At 35.2% G+C, this 26,044-nt stretch overlaps 1 protein-coding gene across 1 annotated transcript; it reads left to right on the top strand.

Moving 5' to 3' along the window:
* Positions 1 to 206: 206 nt before the first annotated feature.
* MCM8 (minichromosome maintenance 8 homologous recombination repair factor) lies at positions 207 to 24,868 on the top strand. Its single transcript, XM_070933056.1, has 19 exons — positions 207 to 242; positions 2,409 to 2,569; positions 3,276 to 3,353; positions 5,137 to 5,219; positions 5,871 to 6,020; positions 6,787 to 6,890; positions 12,355 to 12,553; positions 12,849 to 12,934; positions 13,450 to 13,601; positions 14,347 to 14,494; positions 16,451 to 16,481; positions 17,137 to 17,277; positions 17,445 to 17,586; positions 18,661 to 18,856; positions 19,020 to 19,239; positions 20,446 to 20,655; positions 22,395 to 22,471; positions 22,797 to 22,986; positions 24,295 to 24,868. The coding sequence occupies exons 2-19, from the start codon at positions 2,434 to 2,436 to the stop codon at positions 24,385 to 24,387; spliced, it is 2,436 nt and encodes an 811-aa protein (XP_070789157.1). The 5' UTR covers positions 207 to 242; positions 2,409 to 2,433; the 3' UTR covers positions 24,388 to 24,868.
* Positions 24,869 to 26,044: the final 1,176 nt, after the last annotated feature.

The raw sequence follows: 26,044 nt of genomic DNA on the forward strand, positions 1-26,044 counted from the left end.
ATTCCCAACTTCGGCCACAAAGAGTGAATGGACTTCAACTCCCAGAATTCTCTAGTAATCAGGTGTCTCCAACCTTGGCAAACTTTTAAGACTTGTGCACTTCAACTCCCAGAATTCCTCAGCCAGCGCATGCTGGGAGTTGAAGTCCACAAGTCCTAAAGTTTGCCAAGGTTGGAGACCCCTGCGCCTAAATTTAGAATATGAGTAGACGATGTTGTTTCTCTGTGTCATATAATATATGGGTATGTACATAATATTTACTTTAATTATTTAGTCATGTTCATGTAGTGTAGTGGTGACCCTTCGAGAGGTGAATTGCAACGAAATTTCAACATAATGTATGGCGATTTAGTGTGCATTCAAAGTGACAATAAAGTTATTTCTAAAGTTTCTAAGTTCTCTAAAAGGACTACGGGAACTCCGGGAGTTAGAAATCCACACACGCTTTAAAAGCCGCCGAGGTTGAGGAAAAGACGGCGCAAGAAACCCTAAAAAACTAAAAAAAGAGTCCGAGGGTATTCAATTTCAATTGGAACCCCCACGTGACTTGCCCTTTTCCCGCTTTAGGTTTTCGGGAGGGGTCGCGAGCAGAATCTAGGCAGCTCAGCGGCGCCAGTTCTGATTGGTTGGGAGCGCCCGACGTCAGGGGAAGCTACTTCGCTTGCGGCCGCGCCAAAAATGAAATGGAAGAACGAAACGGAACGAAACGAGGGGAAGAGATTGAGGGGAGGCCGATCGAGGACGCTTTGAGGCGTCGCGGCCGTCGCTCACGGCTTTCGGTCGGATACGTTTTCACTTCTCTCTCCTCCTGCATTCGGCGGTAATTGAGACCAAAAAAATAAAAATAAAAAATCTAGCCGAGTTTCCCCATTGGGCGGAATGGCCGAGGATTTCTTTCTTTCTTTCTTTCTTTCTTTCTTTCTTTCTTTCTTTCTTTCTTTCTTTCTTTCTTTCTTTCTTTCTTTCTTTCTTTCTTTCTTTCTTTCTTTCTTTCTTTCTTTCTTTCTTTCTTTCTTTCTTTCTTTCTCTCTCTCTCTCTCTCTCTCTCTCTCTCTCTCTCTCTCTCTCCCTCCCTCCCTCCCTCCCTCCCTCCCTCCCTCCCTCCCTCCTTCCTTCCTTCCTTCCTTCCTTCCTTCCTTCCTTCCTTCCTTCCTTCCTTCCTTCCTTCCTTCCTCCCTCTTCAAATGGAGGAACGAATACGTTTTGCCTGAAGCTAGGGACCCCAGATATAGGTTCAACACCTTCCCCAATAATTGGGTTAAATTCTTTTTTTTAGAAAATTGACTCCATGGAGTGTGCTTGGGAATGGTGATGACAGAAAATGGAGGGGTTGATTTATTCAATGTTTTCCTTTAATGGTTACGTGTACAGGTAGTCCTTGACTCAAAAGTTCGCTTAGTAATCACTCGAAGGTAGAATGGCAGTGGAAAAAGTGACTTATGACCATTTTTCACACTTAGGATCATGGCGGCATCCCCATGATCATATGATTGACATTAGGATGCTTGACAATTGAGTCACATGATGGTGGCAGTGTCATTTGATTACCTTTTGCGATTTTCGGACAAGCAGTGTTAATGGGGAAACCAGATTCACTTAACAATAGTGTTACTAATTTAACAATATGCCACAAATGTGGCAAGAAAAGTCATAAAATGGGGCCAAACTCACTTAACAAAGTTTCCCACATAGCAACATAAATGTTGGACTCAATTATGGTCATAAGTCGAGGACTGTATAAGTTTTTTTTGAAATTATTTGGCACTTGAAGTGAAAGGATGTCTTGGTGCAGTGCTAACAAAATTTATTTGAAAGTAACTCCAGATTGTATTAATTGAGTCCTAAATAGATTTGTGACACATGTATTTGAATACTTTGTGTGCTATGCCTATTGTATTCAATTCCAACAATCATGGGTTTACCACATTAGCTCACATTTTGAAGTTCCTCTAAATCAGTCTAATTTTCTACAGTAGTTAACGGGTCAGGGATAGGGAATTGAAAATTTCTAAACGAGGTTGAAGTGCTATTCTTAGTGGCCCAGTTAATACCTGGAAATTATCATTTGATATTGAAGATTCATATATGAGTTTATCCATAATATTATGGGTTTGGCTTGGTGCTGATATATTGTGTGAATATTGTTTGTCATTTGTAAACAAAAGTGTAAAACATGGTCCAAAAGTAACTAATTGTGATTTATTCAATAAAACATAGTTAAACCATGGTTTAGTTTAGACTTAGAGGGATATTTACCTTTGGGGCATATATAGGGGCTAGAAGTCAGGAACCTGAAGTAAACTGCTATTTACAATAATCTGCAAACACCACCATAGAAATAAATAGATGTATACCTTAATAATTACGTTCAAAATTAATGTTTGGTACACATGTATTTTTTGATTCAGAATGCAGATCTGTTAAAATGCCAAGATGAGTACTGAGCCTAGCAGGAAAGGTTCTGGACGAGGAGGTGGTTTTCAAAGGTGGAGAAGAGGAAGATGGCAAGGGAGAGGAGGAAAAGGAAGTGGACAGAAAGAAAACTGGAAAAATGCTGGCGAGAAATTGGGTATGTTAATTCCACAGCTTTATTCATTTATTTATAACATTCATATGATTGCCCAAGTCAGGAAGCATGACTGCGAGGAGTGTACAAAAATCAGCTAATACAGGAAAACAATGCATACCATTAAACCCCCACCCCCCCCACTCCTTATGTTGCTAAAACAATGAAATGGCAGTCAAAAATAAAATATATTTTAACTGAACCAGTTGGGAACACTGCTTATCTTTGGTTGCCTTTCTTGGTCTTCCTGGGGGCCAACCATATATGTGGGGAGAGGGGGGAACATAATTCCAAAAGGAAGGGGCTGCCACCAAGAAGGCACACCTCATGAAGTGACATTATTTCAGTGAAAATGAATTTTTTAATTCTAGAATGTTTCAATCAAAGTCATTCCAAATAACACCTCAGGACCATTCCTGCATGATCTTATTTGCTTTGGAGACTTAAAAGAACCTAAAGTTTCTGATTTTTTAAAAAATAATAGCATAATACAATGCCTGAAGCCTGGATTATTATGCTATAACTTAGATAAAATTTTTAAAATTGAATCTTATGGTCAAGCTGTCCCTCTGTACAATACAGGGAGTTATTACCATTATCATTTTAAATGCAGTATTTGTAGATACAGTATGTTGTATGTAAATTGCTTTTAATGATGAATTTAAAATGCTCAATTTTATTACTAACTTTTTGAGGGCATACTTTTCAGCGCAACCTCCACATCTTATTCAAACAACGCTGGACCAGGCTACTCCATATAAAGGCTGGAAACTTTATTTCTCTGAAGGTGAGGTCTTCCTTCCCCTGTACATGGTACAACTGAGAGCTGGCTAGGATTGGAATTTACAAGCTATAGGTCAGTGATGGCTAACCTTTTTGTCGTCACGTGCCAAAAGCGGGCGGAGTGGGAGGGATTGCGCGCATGTGTGCCCACACCCATAATTCAATGCCCCCCATCTCCCTACGCATGCACGTGTGACCCCCTGCTCTCCCCCCGCTTTTGGCACGTGATGACATGGGCCCGGTAGGCCCATTTTTTTTGCCCTCCCCAGGCTCCAGAGGCTTTCTAGGAGCCTGGAGAGGGCGAAAATGGCCTCCCCCCCCCCCCCGGAAGCCCGGAAACAGCCCGTTTCCCAACTTCCAGTGGGCCCGGAAGGCCTGAAAATCAGCTGGCCAGGGCTCACATGCGCTCATGTGCCCACAGATATGGCTCCGTGTGCCACCTGTGGCACCCGTGCCATAGGTTCGCCATTACGGCTATAGGTCATGATGCTCTGGGAGACCATGAGCAAATTTTGAGGAGAGGGTCACAGATTTTTTTTTTTTTTTAAGATTGTACAATTTTATGCTTGGATTGCTGGCAGAAATTGTTCCTGTTCCATCCGCATAAAGTCCTCTGCCTGAATGAGGCAACCAAGAGTGGAGTATCAGCCTTATGCTGGATTGGCAGAGGCACATACTGTATATTGACATAAATTACAACAAACTGAAGAAGTCAAGGGGGTATGATGAAATAACAATCAGGTGGTTTATTTTAGTATAACAACCTATCAACTTAAAGTGAGAAAGAGCTAGTATGGTATAGTGTTGGTGCTGGACTAGGAGTTGGGGGGACCAGATTCTAGTCATCCTTTGGGTACAGAAGCCATTCCCTCTCAACTCTAATCAACCACAGGCTCTGCAACAAGCCAAATGAAAAAACAAGATTTATTGCATTGGTACTATATAAAAATAAAATGCAAGTAGAATACTTTTGTCTAAACGTTTGGATTGTTTCATGCACAAGTAATATGGTTCGTGTAAGTTGTGCTGTTTGCAGTAAAGAAACCTATTTATATAAAAAAGTGAGGTAATATTATAAAAAGCACGCAAATTAAAACTGAGTCTCGCTATCAGGGATAAATTGAATATGTGTTTTAGGATATGATCAAAATTTCATAAACTTAATTTTTTAAATATAAAAACTACTCTAAAATACAATGGGACCATATTGAGTTTCCTTGTCATGCAACTCAGTAGTTTTCCTATATGATGAAGTAAACCTGTGTTCAATGAAACATTAATATTGTATCATTCCTATGCATTGCTAAGCAATCTGTAGTTGGATTTCACACACTGCTAACCTTAATGTAATTGGTCTTGGCCTAGTGTGTGAATTCTCTCATTACAACTTAGTACTACACTACATGATGGTTAAATCCTGGTTTATCATGTGTATTCAACTACTTATTTTTGGCATGCCTAAAACTTCATAAAATGAAGCTATAAGATTTCTCTCTGGCACATAGCTTCATTAATTATGATAACTGCAGCCAAAGTAATGCTCGTGAGATAAAAGATGGTCAATAAGACAAAATTATATTTACCTGAAGAAATTAAATTCTTAATATTGTAAATATTAATGCAGTGTTTTTAAAGCCTCAGGAGAACTTTTTAAAGCTACAGCTAAATATAATGTATTGTTATATTGGCTTGTAAAATCAATAAGTTTGTTAATTAATATGTTCCTATATGTTGAATTTTATCTACTGTCAACTATATTAACTATTAATCAAAATTCTCTAATTCAGCATATGATGACAACTCACCTTTTGTTCAGAAGATTGTAGCTTTTGAAACTTTTTTCAAATCTCGAATAGAGTTTTATGATAAGGTAAGTTATTAGACTATATATTGTTTGGGATACTTTTGTTTTCTGAAGCTGGTTTAACCACACATTTGTATATTTGCTTCTTGTATTTATATGCTGAAGGAATCCAAGGATTCCTAGTATTTATGAGCATTTTAATTTTGTTTTTTCTAAGAGAATTTTGCAGATTGATTCTGTCAGAACCTTTAGAAAATTTGTTTAATCTTATTCTTCAGTGCTCCGTGATCTAATTTTTTAATGCTATGTTTTGTATTTGGATGGATGGACAAATAGAGGACATTTTTAGAAAATAAGTCTTCTTGTCCTAAACTATACCATTTTGTTCTTCACATAATTAATTATTTGCATAGCGTGTGTTAACCTTTCAGTCAAATTTATCTGATTTATCTTTTTTATTTTGTGCTCAAAGTGAAAAGAGGGAAGCGTATATCAGTGGTGTTGCTAGGTTCAATGAACAAAGAACTTATGAGATCATCCTCATATAATGCAGATGATGCATGTTTTGGAAAATGAGGCAGTTAAATCAACAATTAGTAAAATATTTTTCTTTAATATTTGAGAATGCTTGAGCTATGATTAAAATAATGTGTAATGGAATGAACAAAAAATAGAGTTGTAACTTTACTGAACACAAATTCACACACCATTTTATAGGATGAAGTAGAAAGAAAAGGAAGTATCCTTGTGGATTATAAGGAACTGATATGTGATAAAGAATTAGTGGAATCATTACCTGATGTTGCTATTGAATTAAGAGATACACCACAAAGAATATTGGACTGCATGGGTTTGGCCATACATCAGGTAAATGAACTAGACAAATAAGATATTTTTACATTCCAAAACCTTATTATTCACAAAATGCAAATCTTAGCTAAGAGAACAATTGTATTTACATTTCATGTAAAAAAGGAACAATAATACTATCCATACATACACATCTTAAAATAAAGCCTCGCTGAATTCATCAGGACTTAGAAATTTCCATAAAGTTTGAGCCCAAATCTTAACATAAACTAGTTAGTTTATATTCTTGGGGTAAATGACGCAACAATAAAAAAGGATTATGAATATTTTATAACTGCTTGGCAGTGAAATCTTGCATATGTGTGTGAAGCAGGATTCCCTATGTTTTGAAAAGCAGGCTAGCATGAGCAGAATATGAATTAAAGCAGTCCCACCATTTAGAAGTGTCATGTAGTTGCTTCAAAGGCTGTTTGGGTGTCTGTACATGTGTGCATGCACAGGAACTTTGCTGACATTCACATCAGGATTCTCTCACCCAAAAGCAGATGAAAGCTAGACACAGCTGCATTAGGACTTCTTTACAATGCTAAGTAGTTTGGTTTCTAATTGCTAATTGCAGAGGGCTCTAAACAATCTCAATTGTGGGGATTAGGGGATCCTTTGGAATAGTATAGCAGGGACAATGCATATTACAGTGGAAAAGAAAAATAAATTACAAGACAAGCTTCCCTTTGAGAGTTAAAAGCACCATCTGCTTCTAAAAATGATATTTCTCTATTAATTATTTAATGGAAGTCAGGCAGTTTCTTTTTTATTCTCTAAGGTATTGATCAAAGACCTTGAAAAGCATGCTGCAAAGCTGCAAGAGCAAGAAGGGCTGCCCATTGACGAAGAGCCTATTATAAATATGCCACTTATTCATGCAAGGTATCTATTTTTTAAATTATTCAATTATGAGAAAAACTGAAAAAGTTTTAAAAAGTTTTGCAAACTTATATATGAATACAAAATGGCAAGAACTCTAAGTGACATTTTTGAGAAAATGATAGCATAAGAAATCCTAGGAAAATGTAATAATATTACTAATTTCTAGAGTATCACAGAAAGCTGGTTTACCACTTGTACCAGTAGTCATACTGACCAAATTGTGGATTTCCCCCCAGTCCAGTGGTGAAATCTAAAATTTGCTACTACCGGTTCTGTGGGTGAGCCTTGGTGGTGGTGGGGTAATGTGACTGGGTGGGCGTGGCCAATTTTTTTTTTTACTTTGAAAACCATTTTTTCTACAATCTCTTCAGCGAAGAGGTTGTAAAAAAATGCTTTCAAAAGGCTCTGACGATCCCAGCTGCGTTGCCTGATGGCAGAGGCTTTTTTTTTTTTTAAAGGCATTTTTTTTTCTTTTAAAAGCATTTTTTGGCTGAAGAGGTTGTAGAAAAAACGCTTTTAAAAGTAAAAAAAAAAGCCTCTGATGATTGTGCGGCTCAGCTGGGCATAGGGGGGGCAGGGATTTTTGCTACCGGTTCTCCGAACCACCCGCCTCCATCGCTACCGGATCGGGCAATCCGGTCTGAACCGGGAGCATTTCACCCCTGCCCCAGTCAATGCTAGAATTGTTTTACCTGGTGCAAAGAGCCAATTTGTCATACAAGGCAGGAAATTGCAACCTCTGTATTCTATACAGCAACAAAGAGATGTTCTTGGGATCCAAATCGCAAATCAAGAACCTCTGAAAAATACAGTAAATTACCATACTTTTTATACATTTAAAAAACCACACCAAAATCACATCATAACTAGCAAGCAATACGCAACAACTAGTAAATTATTCATACCACTGGTAGATGGCCCTCTCAGAAGGTGGGTTCATTATTAAGATATTGTAGCCCTTATCCTTGTTCTTCTGTCTCTGATTGATAGCTGAGTATACAAAATTTTCTATATAATTTATCTACAAAAGGAAAGGGCAATTAGCTTTAAATCTACTGCTTTTGAGGGCAAGGATGGTACTTTTTTATATAATAGCAACCACATGATCTTTCCAGGAATGTGCAAGCCAGAGCAAGCTGCTAAAAAGAGAAACAAACAACAATGGAGTTTCTCTGACTCAAGCCAGCTATATCAGTCCTTCACTCACCTAATTGAAATGATGAGCAGTAATATTATTGCTGCATGTAGGAATAATTTCTCTGCCCACATTTAGATTTATCAACGAGGCACACTTACTTCAGAGAAATGCCTTGATAGGATTACATCTTTCTGTTTATTTGATTTGTGAGGGCAAATATTTTTTCATTTCTACTTTATAGCAAATGCAATTTTCTATTTTATCCCCTCTGGGAAGTTATCCTATAGAAAACATAGACATCTGCAAGGTTACTCATGAATCACTCAGAAATAACTTCAGTGAAGTATGTTATTTAGAAATAGATCTAAAAATTAAATGGGCTTAAGTGTGCCTAAAATAGCCCTTCTCCAGAATGCAATCTTGGGTTTTATTATGCCTGAATGCAAGTAATATGAACTTTCATTCAGACCATCTAGCAGTAATTATTTTCTGCCTTGAAGGATATTGCTTTGAAAAGATCTCATCACTGTACTAATCTGTGGAAGGACTTTTTCCATTATGTCTTTGCAGAGATTGCTATATAATAGGAATGATGTATTACAGCTTGAAAATTCCATTTTTATTTGAAGTAGCAGGACTAAGCATTTTGAGACATTACTGAAAGTTTTGATTTTTTGTACCATTGGATCTATTATTTTCTGGAAGGCATAAAATTATGACATTATAAAGGTTCCTAAACTGAATGTAGCAATTATATTATGTAAGAATAACTTAATAAAGAAAAAACTTCCCAGGAAGTTTTTATGCTTAATATTCTGATTAACTATTCAAATGCATTAATATCCAAATGCATATATATATGCAGCTTTTCTCTGAATTTCTCTGAATTTTGGTCTGTTAAAATAATTTTCAGTATAAATGAAAGTGGATACGTAGAAAAAAGTTTTTACAAATATAATGTATTTGTGTTAAGACTGATTCACAATAGAAAAATGTTATTTTAACATATGCAGTATATTCTTCTAGAAAAAAAATAATGCATTGGCTTCATTTAGAGAAAATTAAATTCAGTTTCATTTAAATCCATGACACATGTCATGGCCTGGTGGCTCAGCAGACTAATAGCATTGTGAATAACACCAGCTGTCTGCAATTACTGTAAGTTCGAATCTCACCAGGCTCAAGGTTGACTCAGCCTTCCATCTTTTCTAAGGTAGGTAAATTGACCCAATTTGTGGGGGCAATAAGCTGACTTTGTCTAAATATACAAAAGTATGAAGGCTATTGCTTAACGCATTGTAAGCCGCCCTGAGTCTCCGGAGAAGGGTGGTATATAAATCAAATAAAAATTAAAAAAAAACATGTAAGTTATGACAAATTAAAAATTTTTATTACCACTATCTTTACACACACTGTTTTCACCAATTGTTTTTTTTAATTTTTAAAAAATTTTTTATTGTAAACATAGTTAAAAAGACATACATAGACATACAACATATACAAAAATCTTAGTTTCTTTTTCAGCTGCTTAACAGTGATCCATTTCTTACTATATATTAATATTTACAGATATTATAATATTACTTATTTCAGCCTTTTTCTCCTATTATATTACATCTCTACTAATATGTTAATTGATCTATCACATTTTTCTCTGTCCCTTCTTCAGTCCTTTAATTTATTTTCTTATTTTTCAACCATTCATACCAATTATTCCACACTTTATAGTATTTGGTTTCCTCTTTCCCCTGAATTTCTTTAGTTAGTTTATCCAGTTCTGCGCATTCCAAGATCTTTTTAATTATATCCTTATCTGGTGGTAATTCTTCTTCCTTCCAGTACTGCGTATAAATAATACGCGCTGCTGTCAATATATGTAGTAAGAGATACTGTATTTCTTTAGTATAGTTTTCTATTGACATCCCTAATAGAAACTGTTCAGGTTTTCCCTCTATTGAATTCTGAATTATTTCTTCAATCCAATTTTTGATTTTCTTCCAGAATTTTTTCGCCACCGGGCATGTCCACCATTGATGATAGAATGTTCCATAACAGAACTTACACTTCCAGCATTTCGGAGAATTGCTGGGGAACATTTTCGCTATTCTCGCTGGTGGGAGATGCCATCTGTGAAACATTTTCATCTGGTTTTCCTTGTATGCAGTTGAGATCGTTAATTTCATATTGGTTTTCTACATCTTCTCCCACTTCTCCAACTCTATCGGGTAATTAAAATTTTGGGCCCATTTGATCATTGTTTCTTTCACCGTTTCCTCTTCCATTTTATACTGTAATAGAAATTTGTATATTTTACTAATTAGTTTTTGTTCATTCTTTAATAAGATTTTATCAAGATCGGTGTATTTTACTCTAATTTGATCCATTTTCTTTTCTTCCATATATTTTGATCTTATTTGTAGGTATGACCACCATTGTACTTCTCTATCTAAATCCTGTTCCAGTTTGTATTTTGCTTTTAAAGTTCCCCCCTCATTAACAATATCCCTATATCTAATAATTTTGGACCAAACTAGTAAATTTGGATGTGTTAACATTTCTTCTGGGGAGATCCAGGACGGTACACCTATGTAGTGATGTTTCTTAACTTTGTTCCAAATTGTTAAGAGTGAGTTCCTAATTACATGTCTTTTGAAATATCCATGAGTGCTCTGTTCTTTTTTTGCCCCCCATAAAAATGTGTGCCACCCTACATGAAGATTGTGTCCCTCTAGTATTAAGAGTCTTTTATTTTCTAATTCTATCCACTCCTTTATCCAGACTAAGCCAGCTGCTTGGTAGTAGGTCTCCCAGTCCGGGAAAGCTATTCCTCCTCTATCCCTTGTATCTTGTAATACTTTTAATCTAATTCTGACTTTCTTCCCTTGCCAAATAAATTTAGTAGTTATTCTGTTTAGTAAGTTAAAAAAAATTTTTTCTATTCTAATCGGTATAACCTGGAAGAGGAATAAAATTTTGGGCAAGATACTCATTTTTATTGCTGCCACTCTTCCTGTCCATGAAATTTGCAGCTTTGTCCAATTTTCCAAATCCTTCTCAATTTGCCAAATCAGTTTATCATAATTTTCTTTTTTGATTGATAAACTTCTTGAGGTTAGCCAAATTCTCAAATATTTTATTTTTTGGGTAGTTTGTATATCCATAGTCTTTTCTAACTCTATCTCTTGTTCTTTTGTAAAAATTTTAGTTAATAGTTTTGATTTATTTTTATTTATTCTTAAACCTGCCACTGCTCCGAATTCCTCTACTTTTTTGATCAATTTAGGGCCTGATTTTAGCGGGTCTTCAATTATAAAAACCATATTGTCTGCATAGGCTTGAATTTTATATTCCTCATTCTTAATTTTCAAATCTTTAATCTCTTGATCTTCTCTAATTCTATTTAAAAGTGGTTCCAGTGATAGGATAAAGAGAAGTGGGGAAAGAGAGCAACCTTGTCTTACTCCCTTTGTTATCTCAAATCCCTCTGTTGTGTCTTGATTAAACAATATTTTTGCTGTTTGTTTTGAATATATTTTTTCAACCATTTTTCCAAATTTTTGTCCAAATTCCATTTTCTTTATCAAATTTGTCATAAATTTCCAATTTAGATTGTCGAAAGCTTTTTGTGCATCAAGGAAAACCAATGAAATTTGCTTCTCCGAGTGTAGTTCATAATACTCTAATGTGTCTGTTGTGGATTTAATAAGACCAACACAACTTTTGGGTTAATCAGAGACAAATTTATATATTGCGCAATAGGTTCAAGGCTCTGTACATGAAGCGTTGAACAAAGACAGAAATTAGGTACAATGGTTTTATACCCTTCTAGACAAAGAATTCTGTTAACTCAGCAATTCATATGGTCATATACATTTGTCATTTTTAATTGACATTTCCTAATTACTGTTTCATTTTATTCTTTGCCAACAGTTATAATTCTTTTTGTAGATTACTGAAGCATAGACTCAAATCATCTTCTGATGATAGACAACTTTTAACTCATGTGGATCCCCTTGACCTAACCAACCTTTAAGCTGTATGTCATTAGAATGTTCCTTTCTTCTGACAACTTAGAGGCCTCCTAGAGGTACCAAAAGGATTTTGGCTGAGTTTGTACTTTTTCCAACCGGATGCATTGCTTTTTAGAATAGAGTGAATAGAAAGTTATCCAGTGGTCATCTATCAGAGCCCTCTTCATTTACATTATGTCAACTATTGTACGTTATACAATTGTTATTATAAGAATAGTAGTATTTTACACATGATGAACTCCCACTGAATTATCAGTATATTTATTTAATTTTAATATGTTTTAATATGTTTTAGAGTGTACAACTATGATCCAATTACTCAAATTAAGAATATTCGAGCTAATTGCTATGGGAAGTATGTTGCTTTACGTGGGACTGTTGTGCGTGTTAGTAACATTAAACCTATCTGCACCAAGATGGCCTTTATATGCAGTACCTGTGGAAATACTCAGAGTTTTCCTCTCCCTGATGGAAAATATACTCTTCCAACCAAGGTAATAAAAAAAGCCCTCAAATCAAAACTGCTACCTCCTACTTTTTTTCTGAGTAGTATTTAAAGTTTTCATGCTGTGCTGTTTACTGCCACATTTAAGGACACGCATCATACCTTGATGAATTGATTTTACAAATTGTAATTCATTTTAAGAGTATTTTTTATGATGGAAAGACAAATTAATCAAGCATAAGTGCAAGCCTACCCAAAACAAACACAACAAATATAGCTCACAACAAATATGGTTATGATATAAACTTCCTTTTGTACTAAATTTGAACATTAATGTATTTCAGTGTTCTTTGCCTGAATGTCATGGACGATCCTTCATTGCAGATAGAAGTTCTCCTTACACAGTTACAGTGGACTGGCAGTCGATTAAGTAAATATATAATATTACCCTAATATTTTAGAAATTTAGAAATTTAGATTATTTACAGTAAATGCAAGGAATTAATCATACAGTATCTTTTATTGCAATGTTAAAAAGTTTTATTGAATAATAATTCAATTCAAAGAAAATCTCTCATTTTTTCTATAAAGTTATCCTTAATCCAGAGGTAGTAATCTCCTTTTTCTGTAAGATTGGTATTGTGAGACATCTAGTGTGAACTCTGGCTACTTGTACTTCTCCTTTCTCCATAAGATTTGTGTGTTTTTCTGAGGGTGGGTGCATATTTTAAGAAAGATTTTGTGAATCTTCGATTCATAATTCATTTAACCCTATCTTCAGCTCTGAGAAGTGTTTGCCAAAAAATATATTGGTACTCCAAAACCAAAGGAAAAGTCAGAACGCTTGTTTTGATCTATCTATAGACTGTATGCTCAATATTTTATAAATTTTAATTCTCCTCCACCAGTGGTATCATATCTTTTTTTATTAACTTGGTATTCCAGAATTCAAGAACACATGTCAGATGATCATCGAGAAGCTGGGAGAATTCCTCGGACAATAGAATGTGAATTGGTTCATGATCTTGTGGACAGTTGTGTTCCAGGCGATGTGATTACTGTTGCAGGAATTGTCAAGGTATCAAACACGGAAGAAGGTGAACTTTATGTATTGACATCTGTACAGTATTTTTATACATTTTAGAAAATAGCTATTAATTCAGTTGTCGATGTGTATATTTGTATTTTGCCCAATTAGTGGGCCAAAGTAAAAATTAGTGTCAAAGATTACAGTCATGAGATTTAAATTAAAACAAAGAAATAAGTATATTGGTACACAACTATTTGAAAACAGTGTTTTCAAAGAGAAACTGCTCTTAGTTCTTTACTTCTGGGTAGTGAGGGCAGCTGAAGCCAAGAAGTGCTGTATTTTTAGTGGCAGAGCAGTCTTCTGGAACAGTGTCTTCCATAACATTCAAGATGGTGAAAATTCAACATTTCCAGAGACCATTGTAACTAAACACAGTTTTAGCCATTTTTGTATTTTTATCTTACAGTTACTTTATCTTAGTTTACTTGGATCTTGTAGTTTATTTTATTTACTGGATTTTTATTGTGGCTGTTTTAATGTTTCTCCATCACATAAGACTCCAAGTATCACTTGGATTATGGTGAGGTACAAATGCAGTAAATAAATAAATATACTTTACAAAGCAGGGCAAGTAAAGCCATGTAATAAAGGAAAATATGTTTAGCTCAAGGTTGATGTTTCATTACTCAAAGCAGATAACATCCTAAATTACATCTTAAAGCAGAAAAATGATCATGATCTTTCTATTGATATTTTAACAGGAGCATCAAGAAATAAAAATGATAAATGTGTCTTCCTATTATACATTGAAGCAAACTCTATCAGTAATACAAAAGGCCAGAAAATCAAAAATTATGAACATGGATTAAACCAGCAAGGATGCATGGAATTTTCACTTAAAGATCTTTATGCAGTCCAAGAAATCCAAGCTGAAGAGAATCTGTTCAAGCTTATTGTCAGGTATGTCATTTATTGCAGGTCAGGGGACTAACAATAGTGGGGGATCCGTCCTACCATATCCATCTGATATATAAGATATATAAATCAGCAAAACAAGAAAATGTAGGTGTTTTAAATGTGATAATAGAACTATTGAGAGCCAGTATGGTGCAGGTTTTAAGCTGTTTGATTGACGTTGGGGAACTGCAAACTCAAGTCCACTTATGGCTTTGTAAGTGACTTGGAGCCAATCATTCTCTATTAATTACACTTTTCTCACAGGTAGTGTTGTGGTTGAGAAAAATAGGAGGGAAAGTTAAGTCTCTCCCCCCATATGAAAGGCAAGATATAAATCTGACAATAAATATTTGTAAAACGTCTTACCGCCCTGCTGAGCTGATAGAAATGCAGTAAAGAGCGTACTATGAGTTCTTACAACATCATAGGAAATGGCAGATAATGCCACTCTCTGTGCTGCTGGCAAAATATGGCACTGTTGAAAAGCTTCAGATGTAGGAGATGATGTCAGTTATACCATTTATGACATCACAAACACCACTGTAGACAAAGCATGAGGCTTAAAGTTACAATGTGTTGACAGACAATCTGTCTTTTAAATATTATTTTCAGTCTACAATTGATTTAAAATTAGGCTACAATGATTTATTTCTGTTGCTTATTTGTTATCTAAAAGGATAGTCTAAGAGTACAGTACAAGAATTATTTTTGTGTAACAAGTAAACATTTATACAAGTGTGGAAATCCTATCCAATCTAAAAGATAAAGCCTTAGACACCTAAACTTAATTACATTTAACTTGAATTTATTTCAGTGGCATAATAATAATTAAATTTAGGGTAGCTACTAACTCCAAAAGGTTCTGGGTGGCTTTAATGTAAAATTAAAATAGTTAAAAACGTTGCAACAAAATGTTATTGCTACTATTATGATTAGTTACACAGTCAGCCAGATGTTTAGACTGGATTTGGCATTGGTATCCAACCTACTGAATCCTTATGTCAACCCTTGGATAAAGTTTGTCAGTTAACCATCTTTGGCTGTGTCTGAATTCCTTGCTGACAGCCTGAACGTGACATCTTCCTAAGGATCAAGGATAGACAGATGTTGATACTTGATGGTATTAAAGGTATCATCACAGGATGCAAGCTGTTCCAAAGAGAGCTGTGTTTTACAATTGACTGCTAGTGATTTTGTCAATGCTAATCGTCTTCAAGTGTTTCAGATGTTTTGGGATTACATCCAAGGTGCCTATTACTATTTGGCACATATTTGCTTTCTATTGCCACAGTTGTTCCATTTCTATCTGCAGGTCAAAGAGTAATTAATATCTAGTAGATATTATTTATTCTGATTAGAATTTAAATTTTCTTAGTTTCTCTTTGCCCGCACAATACATAATTTAGAAAAATTATTTTTCAAAGTATAGGAAAGCCAGATGCTACGGATTGTAGCCTTCCTGGCTGCCTTGGGTGTTCTCTCTCTAGTATAGTAATACTCTCATACTTTGCTTATGTGCTTTTAGAAGGCTATAGAATTTTGATAGGAGAGAACCAGTTTGGTGTAGTGGTTAAGGTGCTGGCCTAGAAACCAGGAGATTATGAGTTCTAGTCCTGCCTTGGGCATGAAAACCAGCTGGGTGACTTTGGGCTAATCACTCTCTCTCAGCCCTACCCACCTCACAGGATTGTTGCCCTGGAGAAAATGGAATGGAATAGTGATATATTCGCCTCCTTGAGTAATATATGCAAAAGGATAATCCCCCCTCAATAGGTAATGCAGTATGCATCTGTACTTAATTAGTATTGTACAATGCACATGCTACATAATTCAGATGAATGGTGCTTCATTTGCATTCCTTTTATACAGGGTTTGTGAATAAATAGATTTGAAATACATAATCTTAAATATGTTTTTCCATCATATTTAACCAGGTAATACAATTTGTTTTCTTCCTAGCTCCCTTTGTCCTACTATTTATGGTCATGAGGTAAGTATACTCTAATAGAAATATTCAATGATTTGTATTCCAAATGCTTAGTAGAAAATAAAATATATGATGGGCCTAGATTATAAACTGCATTTTAATGGTCTGCAAAGAAAATGAATGAGGTTATTGTTTCTGTGGTGTTTCTGTTACTGTAATCCCTCTATTAGTATTAATAATAATATTCAATATATCAGCATTAAAATGAGTTTTTTATTCCTCACATACTCTGATTTATACTTGTTTTCAAGACCTTAATAAAACTATATGGAACGGTTCTGACAATATGCCTAATAGCTACAGTACCTATAAAAATGCACCATTTTATTAAAATGATCCGCGAATTAAAAAGTGCATAATGGTTACAAAGACTTGTATGGTAAAATAACTTCTTTACTGTTCTGGCACTATTGTGCTGTAAAAGATCTTGTAACAATTTTTGGAGGACTTTATTTAATGCTGCACTTCACAAGACTGAAAGAAATGAAACAAAGTTTTTTTTTTATTGTCTGAACCTAGTATGTTACCATTTCATTTTTATTACTTCTGAAGAGTTAGAAGCTTCTTACAAATATTGATAGAGAATAACTGGATCATGTAGTACTTAGATTGAATTGTCCCTTGCAAATGTTTTATGGCTTGCTTTCTTGTGTCACAGGTGGTAAAAGCTGGTTTAGTGTTGGCATTATTTGGAGGATGCCAAAAATATATGGATGATAAAAACAGGATTCCTATTCGGGGGGACCCACATCTTCTCATGGTTGGAGATCCAGGACTCGGGAAAAGTCAGATGTTGCAAGTATGGATTCATTTGTTTATACATGCACTGAGTATCGTATTATTTCAAAATGATTACATATATTCTTTTTTGGGCATTTTATTCTTTTTAGCATAATTGGGTATGTTATTAATATGGGTAATTGGTCTATAATATGCAAAGCTAGCTTTTTCAATTTGTTTCTTCAGGCTGTGTGCAATATTGCACCTCGGGGAGTATATGTCTGTGGCAATGCCACTACTACATCTGGTCTGACTGTAACTCTGTCTCGAGACAGTTCCTCTGGAGATTTTGCACTGGAAGCTGGGGCTCTTGTACTTGGAGATCAAGGTAGTGTGGTCAAGTGTATTTATTCGGACAAGAAAATATGTAAACCTTATAGATGGGCACATTTATGATGGTATAAACTTTCCTTTTACTGGAAACTTGAGATGCAGTCTTAACTGACAGGCATATATTTTTCAAATGTTGGGAAACAGAATGGGAGGAATCGGATGAGAGAGAAGTAAAATATATAGACTGGTAGTGATGATTACATAAAAGAAAGAAATACTTACATGGGCAGATTCTTTGAACTAAATTCCCCTCCCATTCATGTTGGAGGTACCATTTAAGATGCTTTTTGGGTTGAAAACATTAGCCGGTGACATCACCACTGTCCGGGGAATGCCTGTGGAGGCTCTTGTCCCCATCAAGAAGCTGGAGTGGAGGGATGGCAGCTTATCCCGCCATACAGCAGCACTCTGATCTTGAATGTGGGTTTGCTAACCTCCCAGCCTCCTAATCACGTGAGCCAGTGTGCTCCTGAGAGCTAAACTGATTAAATATTTTCCTTCATTTTGGGAATTCACCACTCCTTTTTTTTTTTTTTTTTTTTAGCACTGAAGTTTTACTTAGTCTGGTAATAAAACATCTTCAGGCAAACAACCGAGCTTAGAGAGCACCAAGGAGTCCACTGCTGAAATGATTGGCTGTTTTGAGTTTTCCATTATCAGTTGCAAAAAAACTATTAAACAAAGCACATGCCTAACAGCATGTGATGAGTTGCAATTCAAGTATCCTATCAGAAACTTATTTCATGAGAATCGAGGAATTTATGTTATCTTGAAAAAAATACAAGCTCTAAATAAAGTGTAGATCAAAGTGTAGCATAATAATATATACAATAATTTATTAATAATAAGCATTATTTAGGAATTCCAAAAAGCTATTAGTTCGGTAGTGTTCTTTAAATGCTTACCGTGAAAGATTTTACGTTTTAGTAAAAAGGGAATTCTCACATTTAAGTACTAAATTTTTCCCTGAATAAATTTCATTTTGAGCATGATGGATTTTATATCAGCAATCTTCTTAGTGTTGAACAATTGATTGCCTTGCTTACTTCGTAATTATTTTTCTTTTTAGGTGTATGTGGAATTGATGAGTTTGATAAAATGGGGAGCCAGCACCAAGCTTTGCTGGAAGCTATGGAACAGCAAAGTATTAGTCTTGCTAAGGCTGGAATTGTTTGCAGCTTGCCAGCAAGAACATCAATTATAGCTGCAGCAAATCCAGTTGGGGGTCACTATAACAAAGCCAAAACTGTATCTGAGAATTTAAAGTAAGTACTGTATTTGCAAACTTTCTGCTTTATAGTTTGCAAGACAAAAAAGTAAGGAATTTTTAATAACATTGCTTTCGTGTGAATTTTGTGTAAATTCTGAAGCTGTATTCAGTTCTTTGAGGTAAAACTGTAGTACTAAACTCAATTTTTTTCCATGTAGGATGGGAAGTGCTTTGTTATCCCGATTTGACTTGGTATTCATACTGCTGGATGTTCCAAATGAAGATCATGATCATTTGCTTTCTGAACATGTGATGGCGATGAGAAATGGAAAACAGACTGGATGCAGCAGTGCTACTGTGATTCGTGAGCATTCTCAGAATTCAAATATATCGGTCCTTGAAGTTCTTTCAGACAAACCACTAGCGGAGAGATTAAAGGTAAAATATTTGTTCATGTTTTGACTTACTATATCTTATCATCAGGGAATGCTGATGATGTCTGGAAAAAAATGATATATTTAGTACATTTGAGATAAATTGTTTTGAGATAATTTTTTTTGTATATTTAGTATGTTTGAGATAAGTTGAGTATAGTTATTAGAGGAATACTATATTCTTTTTTTGCTACGGCATAATTTGCAACCTATTATAGCATTACGGGGGACTGAATTATTTCTTTTATCTTTTCTGTTCTTGAAGCTGCTAACCTCATAGAGTAATGTAGAAAGTAAATTTTTTAAAAATGTTTCTTCTGTGGTTAGAAAATCAGAATTCTGTAATAAATGAAAAGAATAAGCAAAAATTAGCAATATCCAATAGATATTTTGATTAGGATTTAATTTTCTGCGCTTATCTTCACCCCCACAAAATATATACAGCTAGAAAACAAAGGATAGGAAAGCCAGATGCCATGGATTGCAGCCTCGCACATTCTTAGAATTTTTGGCTGCTTGGGTTTTCTATCTCTAGTATAAGAATAGTCTCCATATTTTCTGTGTGATTTTAGAAAGCTACAGAATTAGATTTGAGAGATCCATTTTGATGTAGTGGTTAAGATGCTGGTCTAGAAACAACCAGAAGATTTACAGTAGTCCCGCTTTGGGCCTGAAAGTTGGGTGCCAGTCAACCTTCTCTCAGGCCAAATCACCTCACAGGGTTGTTGTTGTGGAGAAAATAGGAGGAAGAAGTAATACAAATGTTCTCTGCTTTGAGTTACTTATAAATTAATAAAGCTGAGATAAAAATCAAATGCACATATAAATAAAAATAACAGCAAAATCTTTGTAAAAATAACTTTCCTTGAACTTTTTAGTCAAGTGTTCAGTTTCTGCTTGGAAGCAATAAGCTTTTGGGCAAACACTGTGAGAGTTAAAAGAGATGCCAGTTCCAGTGGGAAAAAAGCTCTGAGAAAGTAGATCTCAATGATTAAACTTCATTTTTGTACAGTGCTTTAAAATTCCAATGTGAGAATACATATAACAAATGTGGTGACTTTTTTGTGCTTTTGAGGCTGAGGTGGGAGGTTAACTACTGTGTTGTTAAATTCTCTTTGAGGATTATTATAGCTCCTATCTGCTCATACCATTTATTTTTTCCAGTTGAAATGGAATATTGTAATGTCTAAATAGCATTTTTAAATGTTAGCTCATTCCAGGAGAAAACTGCGACCCAATTCCACATCAGTTGTTAAAGAAATATGTTGGCTATGCAAGGCAATATGTTCATCCCAAGCTATCTCCAGAAGCTGCTCAGATACTCCAGAAATTCTATCTTGAGCTTAGACAACAAAGTCAAAGAGCAGATAGTACACCCATCACAACACGACAGCTAGAATCATTGATCCGCCTTACTGAGGTACTGCTTCATTTTATAACTGTTACTAAGAATTTTCTAGTAGGTGTATTTTGACAGCCCAAAGTACTGGATTTTAAAACATGGCGACTATAATACAGATTTTTTCTTACGTTGACATATCTGGTTTATTTTAAATGATACATGTTGATGCTACTTGACATTGAAAATGGATCAAATCTAAATATTTTTGTGACTTGAGGAAAACCAATGTTTTTACCATTTTTTGTGGAAACATTTAGTACCTACGGTACTATAAATTAATAAATTGGCATCTGATGTATACATATACACAAATATATACAATATATATAGATATACATGAAGATACCTGTATATATCAACATTGACTTGAAGGCACCAAAAACAAAGAAAAAGAAATAAAAAAAAATAAGGAGGGAGTGGTCCAGATATCTTGGAGTAAGCTGTTCCACAGGAGAGAAAGCATCACTAAACAGATTCAAGCCCAGGGGTCCCTGGAAGTGGCATTCTGTCTGTAGGAAAATGGCACTTCTCTCAGCAAATCTTACTGGTCAGATAGATTCAAAACAGTTGCTGTGCAGCAGGAAGGCCACAACATCACTCTCTACTTGTCCTTCAAACCTAGCCTAAAAATAGCACCCTTGCATCCAGTTATCTATGGAGCTGTACCAGTTGCCTCCTGTAGTATCTTGTAGATGACAATTGACTCTCCACCTTATTTACCTTGGAGTTATAACTGATGCAACATCTGAGATACAGATAGGCACATCCCCAAGAAGGAAATTTTCTTCCTTCAAGTATCAGTGATATATCCCAAGTCTGCCCTTTCATCCAAGATCAAATCATGGATGAGAATTTATTATAGGCAGACCACTATATAAATAATACTATTTATTCTAATTGGCAAGCCTTCTAAATTTTGAAGTACAGAGTTTGTTCCTGGGTCAACTATGTATGGTTCTTTAAACTAGCGGGTTTAACCTGGGACTGTTACAGTATATGCAGGACATTTATTTTGCTGCTGAACTCTGGTTTCTCTCATATCTCTTTCTAATCTTTTTCAATTAATTGAAGTTTTAGTAGGATTGGTATATTAGCCGTAGTTATTTTAATAAATAATATAATAGTTTTTTATTAATGAAGATCTTTATTTGCAATTCACCAGTTTGTACTGACATGTTTTTGAAAAAAAAAAATCACAAAATTCAGAAACCTTGTGACAATAATGCAGTAATCAAATTGAAGAATGTAACCTTTTTTCCAGGTCTAGTGCAAATTTCTTTCACAATCAGGGTGCTTAGTCATGGGACTTGACTTGGCATGGAATGTGAACTCAACCGTTATGATTTGTAAAAAAAAAATGGTTTGTAGTTCAGTATTGTGAGCCGTGGTGGTGCAGTGGTTAGAATGCAGTACTGCAAGCTACTTCTGTTGATCAGCGGCTGCCAGCAGTTTGACAGTTCGGGTCTCACCAGGCTCAAGGTTGACTCAGCCTCCCATCCATCCGAGCTGGGTAAAATGAGGAGCCAGTTGTTGGGGCCAATATGCTGACTCTGTAAACTGCTTAGAGAGGGCTGTGAAGCACTGTGAAGTGGTATATAAGTCTAAATGCTATTGCTATTGTATGTCAGCCCAGCTAAGCAAACTGGCTCATTCACCGAACTATTTTTAATGTCAATGTGATTCTAACTGTGCCATTTCTGATCCAATTAAAAATGGGTGATTTGTATATAATATTAGCATTACCGCTTTTCTTTAAGGCACGATCAAGATTAGAATTAAGAGAAAAGGCTACCAAAGAAGATGCTGAGGATGTTGTTGAAATAATGAAATACAGGTAGTACAAACTTAATAAAATACCACAGTAATAAAATAAAAATCTATGAGCTTGCAACCTACAAACTGAACAATATGCAAACTGATGCATTTTTCAGCAAATATAAATCAAAGTATTTTGAAAAATAATCCAAAGTAGAGTAACATGCATTCAATAAACCAAGCACAACCTGAGTAGAATTTTAAAGTGAATGTGTTCTTTTATTAAGCTTATTAAATGCTTTCTGATTAAGAAAAAATTTAAAGAAAGTTCTCTGCCTCATTTGCAGTTGTATTTTTAATTTTACTTTCTGACTACGTACGTTTTGGTTTACTCTTTTCTCAAGTATGTTAGGAACTTACTCTGATGAGTTTGGGAAATTGGATTTTGAGCGTTCTCAGCATGGTTCTGGAATGAGCAAAAGGTCACAAGCAAAGAAATTTATTTCTGCCCTCCATCGTGTTGCAGAAAGAACTTATAACAACATTTTTGAGCTTCATCAACTCCGGCAGGTTGCTAATGAATTAAATATGAAAGTAAGTTAAAATAAATATGTATTCTAGAAGGATAAAATTAGCTATTGATGTTAACAGTTGGAAAAGAGAGAGGTATTATTGCTTCCAGTATCTTGGTTCTACTGATTGAAGGGACATGGAGTTCCAGCTTTACTTTAGAAATGATATTTGAGTTTGATATTATTGAATATAACTTGCACATAACAAAAAAAAATCTTTTGTTGCTTAGGATTTTTTGTTGTTGTTATTGGATGGAGGTAATGTTTAGCCTATTTTAACTAAAAGTCCTTTAAAGTTGTATTCTTTCCTCAACATTTTACTATGTGAGCACTAATGCAAGTTATCTGCCCAGTTTTCAGTAAGCGTGTTTAATCTATTTTGCTACATTTTAATTCAAGATTTCCATTAAACTTTTTGTCTTTTAAAATATAACATTTGAAATATCAATTGAAAAAATGAAGTAGATTAAATATGACTAGGATACATTAAGAAGGCAAATTTAATGTAGTGGTTAAGGCACTGGATTAGAAACCAAAAGAATGGAATTTCTAGTCCTGCCTTAGGCATATAGCCAGCTGAGTGGCCTTTGGCCAGTCCCTCCCGCTCAGCCTTAGGAAGCAGGCCATGGCAAATCACTTCCGAAATCTTGCCAAGAAAACTGCAGGGATTCCTGGCAGTTGCCAGGAGTCACATTGGCTCTAAGGCAGTAGTGGGTTCCAAATCCTGTCTCTACCAGTTCCCTCGTGCAGAAGTGTCCAGGTGGGTGGGTGGAGGCTCCTGCCACCACTGGTTCGCCCAATCTGGGGTGAACTGGTAGCAACCCACCACTGCTCTAAGGTACCAAATAAACAAACCATTGCCTTATGGCATTGTTTCTTAAGTGGGGGTTCCTCAAGACTCTTTCAGGGGTCCACAGAATCAAAACTATTTTCTTGCCTATGTTGAAAAATTATACAATATTAAATCCCATCAAACAATTATGAGAAGCAGCAACAGTAGTGAATGCTTCAGGGTTAATTCTTTTATACCGCAAATATCAATAAAATATAACCCATACAAACAAAATCTCTTTGGGGTCCTCTATAATTTTTTAAAATGAGAAGGGGTCCTGAGAGAAAAAAAAAAGTTTAAGAAACACCATCTTCAGAGATGTTGCGATATATATATTGATGTAGATTTGCTTCCTAGGTGATTTAAGTGGAAAGTTTCCATACCATTTTAAAGTTCCTTTCCAGTTTTAAAAAAATGGATAGACTTTTTAAAAATCTTTTCCAACATAATATTTTGTAGTTGGTCTTTATCACAGCACTATTTCTTTTTTTTTTTTAGATATCTGACTTTGAAAACTTCATTGCATCTTTAAATGATCAGGGTTATTTCTTGAAGAAAGGTCCGAGATTATATCAGCTTCAGACAATGTGAAATACCTAAAGAGAACTGTTTACTAAGAAGAAGAAAGGAACGTAGAAGATTGCAACTCATTCGTGTTTCTTATTTAGTTGAATTTTTACCGGTATGAGAGTTTGTAGAATTCAGGCATTGGTTAAAACAATCTGAAACAAGATTAATGTAAATGTAATAAGGGCAGAGGAAGCTGACTTCTCTACTCCTCCCCTTGACATCCCTGAAAAAGGTTCTGTGAGAATCTGATAACTTAGCTGGATGGTATGTGTTGTGATGCAAAGGATATGGGAAATATCTCAAATACCAGATAAGGAAAGCAAAGAGGCTTTATTTATATATGTATTGACATGAAACAACTCATTTACTAATTATAATGCTTTTGAAAGCTATATATAGTAATGTTTCAAACCATTCTTGTTAAAGGTTTGCCTGATTTGAGTAATTTTGTTAACCCTATTTATTGATTTATGAATATGGTGTATATTTTAAGTCAAACTACACGTGCATTTATTTAGTCTTCTGTGAATGAGCAAAGTTCATGTTCTAAATATTATACCATTAAAAGAATACATTTAAAACACCGTTTGATAATTCTCAATTTGACAAAAAGTTGATTACGTATCAATATATACAACATCCCACCCATGAACAAAAAGGGAAGGTTTTCTATGTGGAGAGCCATCTTAGTTTTATTATCTTAGTGAAATGAAAGAGAAAGGATGCATATCACATTGGGCAATGCAATACCTGGACACAGTACGGACAAATTTCTAGTGTGTTTTTTCCTATTGAAAAATAACAATGGCATTATCTGCCACTTGTGTAATATGTGCATGATTTTGAAATTACAGTATCAGTTGATTTCATTTATTTTTATTTAGCATTTTTCTACATCAAAGCAACTGCCTATCACATTTAAGCAACTGGGCAGTTTGCAAACAACATGATATAAAAATGACCAAAAGGCACCATTACAGTTAATAAATAAGATTACAATTTATCAGTTAAAAGTAAAAATCAAAGTTAAAAAGTTAACAGAGCTAAAAGTTAGCAAGATGAAAGGAAAACCCTTTTAGGCACACACCGCCCCATGCAAATTGGCAGAGCCAAGTCTTAGCATCCTTCTGGAAGGCTAGAAGAGTGGGCTTGCCTCACCTCTGGAGGGAAGAGTTTCCATAGGGTGGGGCAATGGCAAAGAAGGCCCTCTTCCTAGATCCTGCTGGTTGAAATTTTTTTAACCAATGAGATATGCAGCATACCTTCCCTGCCTTCCAGCGCACCCCCACCCCCACGGGTGGGGTGGAAACAGGTTGATGGTTTGTCAGGTAACTGGTCTCATGCCATGAAGGACTTTAAAAGGAATAACACCTTCAATTGGACCTGAAAGCAAACTGGCTCTAGTGCAGTTTGTGTAGCAGAGGTGTTACCTGCGCTCCCTAGGGGTGTCCAAAACTGTTCCAACTTTGGACACTCTTCCAGTCAGTACATATATATTTTGGCAGAGGTAACATTCCAAATACATTTACATTTGGTTAAAAATCTTAATTGCTTTGGGAATGTTTTCCACTGTTTGTTGCAAAACTCTGGTAGTGCAAAGTATTCTTAGGTCTTAGATACAGTATTGTCTGGTTAGATTAGGGGTGTCAAACTCAAGGCCCGGGGCCTGGATCCAGCC

This window comes from Pituophis catenifer, unplaced genomic scaffold, assembly GCF_029215685.1.
Source record: "Pituophis catenifer annectens isolate HBS135680 unplaced genomic scaffold, rPitCat1.0.hap2 SCAF_1, whole genome shotgun sequence".
NCBI classification, from domain to species: Eukaryota; Metazoa; Chordata; class Lepidosauria; order Squamata; family Colubridae; genus Pituophis; species Pituophis catenifer.

Excerpts from the sequence above, each read along its gene's own strand:
- MCM8 (XM_070933056.1), top strand. The coding sequence starts at position 2,434 with ATGAGTACTGAGCCTAGCAGGAAAGGTTCTGGACGAGGAGGTGGTTTT. Across the intron at positions 12,935-13,449 it reads GTGGACTGGCAGTCGATTAA|AATTCAAGAACACATGTCAG; the intron begins GTAAATATATAA and ends TTGGTATTCCAG. Across the intron at positions 13,602-14,346 it reads GGTATCAAACACGGAAGAAG|CAAACTCTATCAGTAATACA; the intron begins GTGAACTTTATG and ends TATACATTGAAG.